The following is an 8,326-nucleotide window of genomic DNA, read 5'->3' as shown; positions in this document are numbered from 1 at the left end:
TTTTGTATTTTTAGTAGAGACGGGGTTTTACCATGTGGGCCAGGCTGGTCTCAATCTCCTGACCTCAGCTGAGCCACCACGCTGGCCAAAACACAGAGTAATTTAAAGTTCTTGCTTAGTAGCTAAATTCCTACCAAAATGTGTTTCTTGCTGTTAACAGAGCTAAATTTCCTTTCCAATTTTTATAAATTTATATATAATTTGTTGAAATGAGCTAGGTAATGGGCAAAATCGTGGGCACAGTAGATCATCTCAGCATTGGAAGCATACATACAATGGAATCATTTTCCATGATTTTCAATGGTTGGCTTTTTTTAAAAAGTCACATTATTGTAGTAATTGAAGAAGGACTTATCCTAGTGCATGTTTGATCTATCAGGCTGTCGGTTACTATTGGATGTTGGTTTCAGTATTCCAGTGTACAGATTTGAATGGATGATTGAAGTGACATCTTGCATCCTCATGAGTAATATACTGGCTGTCATGATTTCAGGCATGTTTATATATTTGGGTGGGTAATCATTTTATATCGATTTATAACTATGCAAATATTTTTACGAAATACACCATAAATGCCCGTTTTTGATCATGCTTATTTGGAGTTAACATACTTGGAGCCTGAAATACTTAATTTGGAATACCAATCCCTGGACATTCTGACTTACTGTTTTTAAAAGTTATTTGAGCAGCCGGGCATGGTGGTTTACGCGTGTAATCCCAGCATTTTGGGAGGCCAGCGCGGGTGGATCACGAGTTCTGGAGTTTAAGACCAGCCTGACCAAGGTGCTGAAACCCCTTCTCTACTAAAAATAAAAAAATTAGCCAGGCATGCTGGCAGGCACCTGTAATCCCAGCTACTAGGGAGGCTGAGGCAGGAAAATCGCTTGAACCTGGGTGGCAGAGGTTGCAGTAAGCTGAGATTGCACCACTGCACTCCAGCCTGGGTGACAGAGCAAGACTCCATCTGAGGGGAAAAAATTATTTGAGCCTGTAATCCCAGTACTCTGGGAGGCTGAAGTGGATAGATCTCTTGAGGTCAGGAGTTCGAAACCAGCCTGGACAGCATGGTGAAACCCCGTCTCTACTAAAATTACATAAATTAGCCAGGCATAGTGGCATGTGCCTGTAGTCCCCAGCTACTCAGGAGGCTGAGGAAGGAGAATTGCTTGAACCTGGGAGGTGGAGGTTGCAGTGAGCCAAGATCATATCACTGCATTCCAGCCTGGGCAACAGAACAAGACTCCGTCTCAAAAAAAAAAAAGCTGGGTGGGGTGGTACAGACTTGTGGTCACAGCTCCTTGAGAAACTGAGGCAGGAGGATCTCTTGAGCCCAAGAGAGTAGAGACTTCAGTGAGCCATGATTACCCTAACTGTACTGCAGCCTAAGCAACAGAGTAAGACACTGTCTTAAAACACACACACACACACACACAATAATAAAAGGTAAAGGCCAGTATGAGTAGGTTAAATGTTGGCCCAAGGCAGAATAAATAGCCCAATTTAAACATTTTCAATTTAAAAATGAACTTTTGACTCATTTTTTATTTGTGAAATGGAAATGATATTGCCTGCCTTGCCAGTCTTACAGATTTGTCATGTTGATGTATGACAAAAAACGAAATAATACAGTAAAATGTATTTGAAAAAATAAAGTTCTAGAAATAAGTGCTACAAAGGAGAAATTGAGTGTTTGACAGCGATCCAAATAACATGACCTCAGAAGTTAGGAAACGATTCTGTAAGAAAATAACATTTGAGCTGAGCTTTAAAAAAAGCCTTTCTGCACCTACCTGAAGATATGACTAAAATTAGAGCCTTAGAACCACCCCCTTGTAACTACATAGCACTCTGGAGGAGTTGAGCTGTTTACCTCATTTGCTCTGATGCAAAAAAGAATGAGAAAGGGTCTTTTAAAGTCTAGTTCACTTGTTTTATGCTCTTTTTCAATGTAGGAAAGGAGCCCCAGAAAAATTTGACTGATTTGTCTAGAGGGTTTTTGTTTGTTTTTTTTAAGATTTAAGTCATGTAAATGAAAAGATGTATTTCTAAAAAGGGTTTTGATGGTCTGAAAAACCCATTAATACACTAGAAATTTTCCTTCTATGAAAAAAATGATGTTAATGTAGCATTTGTGTTTAAAACAGTTCCTGAACTGGCCTCCTTTAGCCCCACTGACAGTGAGGATAAGCCATATGTTTTACTATCTGTAACCAGAGTGACCCAGCTGTGGTCATAGGTACTAGGGGAAGACAGGAACAGGAAAGAAAAAAAAAGATAATAATACTTAAGGTAAAAATAACCTGAGATTATTATATATAATTTGAATCATCTATATGGTAGCAATGTTCGTAATTTTTTTTAAATGCAAAAATGTTTCTATCTATATTGAGACTGTAGTAGAACTTCCTTATAGTGTCTGTTCCCTTTTTTAATATTTTCTTATGTGAAATATTCATGCCAGAAGACTCATTCATTAGCAGGAGAAAATTATGTCTCTAATTTTTGCTTCATCAAGAAGTTTCTCATTATATAACAAAGTTTACTGAAAAGTCACCATTTTCTTTTTGACTTAGTCATCTCATTTTTGATAGATTGCAAAGGTCGACTGCAAGGAAGTACTAGACATCATTTGTAATCTGGAATCTGAGGGGCAGGATAACACAGCATTTGTTCTTTGTACGACTTACCTTACCCAGCAGCTCCAAACTGCAAGTGTATATTGTTCTTGGTAAGTATATTTAGTTTTACACTCTTTATTTGTTAGCACATAGTATATAGCATTTAGGGTTTATGTAAAATGTTAATTTGTTTCTAATTTAAAACCTAGCATGAACTGTGAATAGCTTCTTGCTTCCACACAAAATCTTTTAATTAAAAATATCATTGGTTTAATCTAGTCAAGAAAGGATAAAATATTCCTCTTGATTATCCCATAAAGGGTTGTCTGTTAACTCCAATATATGTCTTCTATCTTGAAGATAAAATTTTGTCAATATGAAACAAACCTGTGTTAGATTGTTTTTCTTTTCATTTTTTTTAGTATCTTCTGGGTAGTCATTCCCATTCTTATTTGGGAACCCACAGATGAAAAGGATCGAATTATCTAGGTTTCTAGGTCAAACTAGCACTAAAAAAGAAATTCATTTGAATAGTAATCTCTTTTGCAACTTTGGAACTATATAGTTGAATTGCATTATTTTGGTTTTAATTCAATTTATATCTTGTTTGCCTACAGAATACTTAGTTGCTAAAAAGGAAACAGTAAGTGTATCCATGGTTCTTTCATTCTAACTGTATTGAATCTATTTAGGCCAAAGGGACAAACCTGATACACAGGAAACCTCTAAAATGTAAGACTCTCTGTCAGTAAGTATCAGATTAGTGGTATGGATAATGCTATAGGAGATCAGAGAGAGGTGCTCACTGTATACCAGAGTATTAAAGGTGTCAGGGAGGAAGTAATATTTGAGATTTAATTCTAAGAATGGGTTGGATTTGCATTATCTTGATGAGAGGAACTCTGAGTGTTTCAGAACCTCTAAGGATGGCTTAAAATTGGAAATGAGCATTTTGTTTATAGGAAAACCTAGTAAAGCCTTTTGTGTACTTCAGCCCTCATTGATCTCCCTCTGGATCGTCTGTCTATTTTAATAGTTTTATGGTTAATACTGTTGTATGTTACTATATTTCTTTTTGTTTATTATTTTATGTAGAAATTTTATGTGCTGTAATCTCACCCAGTCCTCATAATAATCATTGCACAGGTGAGGCAGTTGGGGGATCATAGGGACCAGAGAAAACTTGTAATTGTCCGTGGTCTCAAAGCTAAAGTGGTAGAGCTGAGATTCAAGCCCAGGTTTTAAACTTCTAATCTAGTGCTTTTCTTCTGTATACGTGTTTTCTTGGCATAGGCCAAAATTCAAATTGTAGTTTTTGCCACCAAATCCACTATGCCAGAGTTATACCTCCTGTGAGAAAGAAGATAATGAGATGGGGACTTAAATATAATTTCTTTATAATGAAAAAAGTATCTACCATTATAGCTAGATTTTCAGTACAAATAATAAATCATATATGGAATGTGTTATAGATTGTGTTTAAAATTTTTCTTCCCTTCTTTAGTCGCCCACCATTCACTCTTCCAGAGCTGTTAGTGGCTCTAGGATTAATGCTGTTCTTCTATAGCAGGAAGGAATTAATAGAGATTTCCCTTTGTGGCCTCCTCAGGAGCTATAATGAGTAAAGGAAAGAAAATCTTAGTCATTTCACACTTTGTTAAAAGTAAGCTTCTTTCAGGCAATTCATGGAGAAATCACAGCTTTTTTTTGTTTTGTTTTGTTTTTTGAGACCGAGTCTTGCTCTGTCACCCATGCTGGAGTGCAGTGATGTGATCTCGGCTCACTGCACCCTCCGCCTCCCGAGTAGCTGGGATTACAGGTGCAGGCTGCCACGCCCAGGTAATTTTTGTATTTTTGGTAGAGACTGGGTTTCACCATGTTGGTCAGGCTGGTCTTGAACTCCTAACCTTATGATATCTACCCGCCTCAGCCTACCAAAGTGCTAGGGTTATAGGCATGAGCCACCACGCCTAGCCACATCTTTTTTTTTTTTTTTAACCCTTCCATTGTTTTCGAAAGTTTTTTTTTTGGTAGTGGGATGCTGGAGTTAGAATATTAGAATAACATAAAACATTGAATTATGGCGAGGCGTGGCTCACACCTGTAATCTCAGCACTTTGGGAGGCCGAGGTCGGTGGGTCACCTGAGGTCAGGAGTTCAAGACCAGCCTGACCAACGTGGTGAAACCTCATCTCTACTAAAAATACAAAAATTAGCCATGCATGGTGGCAGGCACCTGTAATCCCAGCTACTTAGGAGGCTGAGGCACCAGAATCGCTTGAACCTGGGAGGTGGAGGTTGCAGTGAGCTGAGGTCATGCCAGCTCAGGAGACAAGAGCAAGTCCATCTCCAAAAAACCACAAAAAACATTGAATTTTACTAAGGAAAATTAGTCACAGGAATTCTGTTCAAATGAGATAGATTATTTTGTTATGCTTGAGGTAGTGGGACATAAGGAGTATTTGTTTAAAAAAAAACTTTTAAATTAAGTGGTATTTTGGATAAGAGAGATACCGGTATTTTTTAAATGTGGCAATAAAGTTGAAATACAAAGTAATAAAAGTAGTCATGCTTATTTTTAAACACATATGCTAGAATTTATTTCTTGGGAGTATCATTCTTGAGTGTAGTTACCATGAAGATAATATTTGGAAATGTAAACTATATAGCTATCGGCCGGGTGCAGTAGCTCATGCCTGTAATCCCAGCAATTTGGGAGGCTAAGGTGGGTGAATCATTTGAGGTCAGGAGTTTGAGACCAGCCTGGCCAACATGGTGAAAATCCATCTCTATTTAAAATACAAAAATTAGCCGGGCGTGGTGGCATGCGCCTGTAATCCCAGCTACCCTGGAGGCTGAGGCAAGAGAATTGCTAGAACTCAGGAGGCAGAGGTTGCAGTGAGCCGAGATCATACCACTGTACTCCAGCCTGGGCGACAGAGCAAGACTCCGTTTCAAAAAAAAAAAAAAAAAAGCCGGATGGTACTGGTGCACACCTATAATCCCAGCTGCTCAGGAGGCTGAGGCAGGAGAATTGCTTGAGCCTGGGAGGTGGAGGTTATGGTGAGCCAAGATCACAACACTGCATTCCAGTCTCGGTGACACAATGAGACCCTGTCTCAAAAAACAAAACAAAACAAAAACAAAAACCTATGTAACTGTCACTCAGAACATTTTTTATTCTTTTAGAAATTTCCCTCAGAGACATTTACAAACCACAGTAAAAAGTAAAAATGTTTTAAACTTTGCAGCTGTTATTCTTTAACTTACTTATTAATCTTGACCCCAAAAGATTTTTGACTGTTGGAGAAAATTAAAGAAGTGCTAGAAGAGGCCAGGCTCGGTGGCTCACGCCTGTAATCCCAGCACTTTGGGAGGCCAAGGCGGGCAGATCATGAGGTCAACCTGGTGAAACCCTGTCTCTACTAAAAATACAAAAAATTAGCTGGGCGTGGTGGTGGGTGCCTGTAGTCCCAGCACTCGGGAGGCTGAGGCAGGAGAATGGCGTGAACCCGGGAGGCGGAGCTTCCTGTAAGCCAAGATCGTACCACTGCACTCTAGCCTGGGCAACACAGCAAGACTCCATCTCAAAAAAAAAAAAGAAGTACTAGAGGAGTAAGCTCCCTGTAGATGCCTCTCAGTGGTAATATAATTGGAATAGCCATGCATTTGAAAAAGCTGACCATTTTGAGTGAGATGATGTATATAGAGAGAGGTGTAATTACTGCAGCCATTTTAAAGTCATAAAGTTGAACTTTGAACCTCCACAGTAAGCTTTCATTGAGTATTTGATAGACTGGCCTTTGCTTTCTGTAATATGTCTGAACTTAAATTTTGTGTTACACATTTGTGTTTCTTCAGATGTAGTTACATGTCTGTTCTGCCCCAGCTAGACTGATATACCAACCAATATGTTGTTTAATTCACAGTTGTGTCCTCAGTAACTGGCGAAGACTAGCATATGTGTTTTATTTAACAGAATTTTGTGGGAGAGGAAAGAGGTCATGGGGGTCAATTACTATTGTATTAGCTTAGAAACTTTTTTTCTGTAATAGCCTTTTTTAGGGGATGGTCATCCCTTGATTCCACAGTTTTATTTAGTTCATTCCTAAAATGCCTAAATTCTGAATCCCAGTGTAACATGTTAACTTGACTTCATGGGCTTCTTGCTATGTAGAAACACAGAGTAATGTTTGTATGCATATATGTATATATTTATTTTTGAGACAGAGTCTCGCTCTTGTCACCCAGGCTTCAGTGCAGTGGTGCAATCTCAGCTCACTGCTCCCGGGTTCAAGCGATTCTTTGCCTCAGCTTCCCAAGTAGCTGGGATTACAGGTGCCAGTCACCACACCCGGCTAATTTTTTGTATTTTTAGTAGAGACGGGGTTTTACCATGTGGGCCAGGCTGGTCTCAATCTCCTGACCTCAGCTGAGCCACCACGCTGGCCAAAACACAGAGTAATTTAAAGTTCTTGCTTAGTAGCTAAATTCCTACCAAAATGTGTTTCTTGCTGTTAACAGAGCTAAATTTCCTTTCCAATTTTTATAAATTTATATATAATTTGTTGAAATGAGCTAGGTAATGGGCAAAATCGTGGGCACAGTAGATCATCTCAGCATTGGAAGCATACATACAATGGAATCATTTTCCATGATTTTCAATGGTTGGCTTTTTTTAAAAAGTCACATTATTGTAGTAATTGAAGAAGGACTTATCCTAGTGCATGTTTGATCTATCAGGCTGTCGGTTACTATTGGATGTTGGTTTCAGTATTCCAGTGTACAGATTTGAATGGATGATTGAAGTGACATCTTGCATCCTCATGAGTAATATACTGGCTGTCATGATTTCAGGCATGTTTATATATTTGGGTGGGTAATCATTTTATATCGATTTATAACTATGCAAATATTTTTACGAAATACACCATAAATGCCCGTTTTTGATCATGCTTATTTGGAGTTAACATACTTGGAGCCTGAAATACTTAATTTGGAATACCAATCCCTGGACATTCTGACTTACTGTTTTTAAAAGTTATTTGAGCAGCCGGGCATGGTGGTTTACGCGTGTAATCCCAGCATTTTGGGAGGCCAGCGCGGGTGGATCACGAGTTCTGGAGTTTAAGACCAGCCTGACCAAGGTGCTGAAACCCCTTCTCTACTAAAAATAAAAAAATTAGCCAGGCATGCTGGCAGGCACCTGTAATCCCAGCTACTAGGGAGGCTGAGGCAGGAAAATCGCTTGAACCTGGGTGGCAGAGGTTGCAGTAAGCTGAGATTGCACCACTGCACTCCAGCCTGGGTGACAGAGCAAGACTCCATCTGAGGGGAAAAAATTATTTGAGCCTGTAATCCCAGTACTCTGGGAGGCTGAAGTGGATAGATCTCTTGAGGTCAGGAGTTCGAAACCAGCCTGGACAGCATGGTGAAACCCCGTCTCTACTAAAATTACATAAATTAGCCAGGCATAGTGGCATGTGCCTGTAGTCCCCAGCTACTCAGGAGGCTGAGGAAGGAGAATTGCTTGAACCTGGGAGGTGGAGGTTGCAGTGAGCCAAGATCATATCACTGCATTCCAGCCTGGGCAACAGAACAAGACTCCGTCTCAAAAAAAAAAAAGCTGGGTGGGGTGGTACAGACTTGTGGTCACAGCTCCTTGAGAAACTGAGGCAGGAGGATCTCTTGAGCCCAAGAGAGTAGAG

The 8,326-nt window shown here is 39.5% G+C and overlaps 1 protein-coding gene across 1 annotated transcript in view; it reads left to right on the top strand.

Moving 5' to 3' along the window:
- The window catches only part of RLF (rearranged L-myc fusion), an 87,618-nt gene that overhangs the window by 62,425 nt on the left and 16,867 nt on the right, over positions 1 to 8,326 (top strand). Inside the window, exon 5 of the mRNA XM_011955220.1 lies at positions 2,592 to 2,728. Within this exon, the coding sequence (XP_011810610.1) occupies positions 2,592 to 2,728 (137 nt within the window). The remainder of the gene's footprint in view (positions 1 to 2,591; positions 2,729 to 8,326) is intronic.

The sequence above is a fragment of the Colobus angolensis genome, unplaced genomic scaffold (assembly GCF_000951035.1).
Source record: "Colobus angolensis palliatus isolate OR3802 unplaced genomic scaffold, Cang.pa_1.0 Scaffold399, whole genome shotgun sequence".
In the NCBI taxonomy this organism is placed as follows: domain Eukaryota; kingdom Metazoa; phylum Chordata; class Mammalia; order Primates; family Cercopithecidae; genus Colobus; species Colobus angolensis.
The sequence above is the reverse complement of the archived record's forward strand: the minus strand, read 5'-3'. Positions and strand labels throughout refer to the sequence as shown.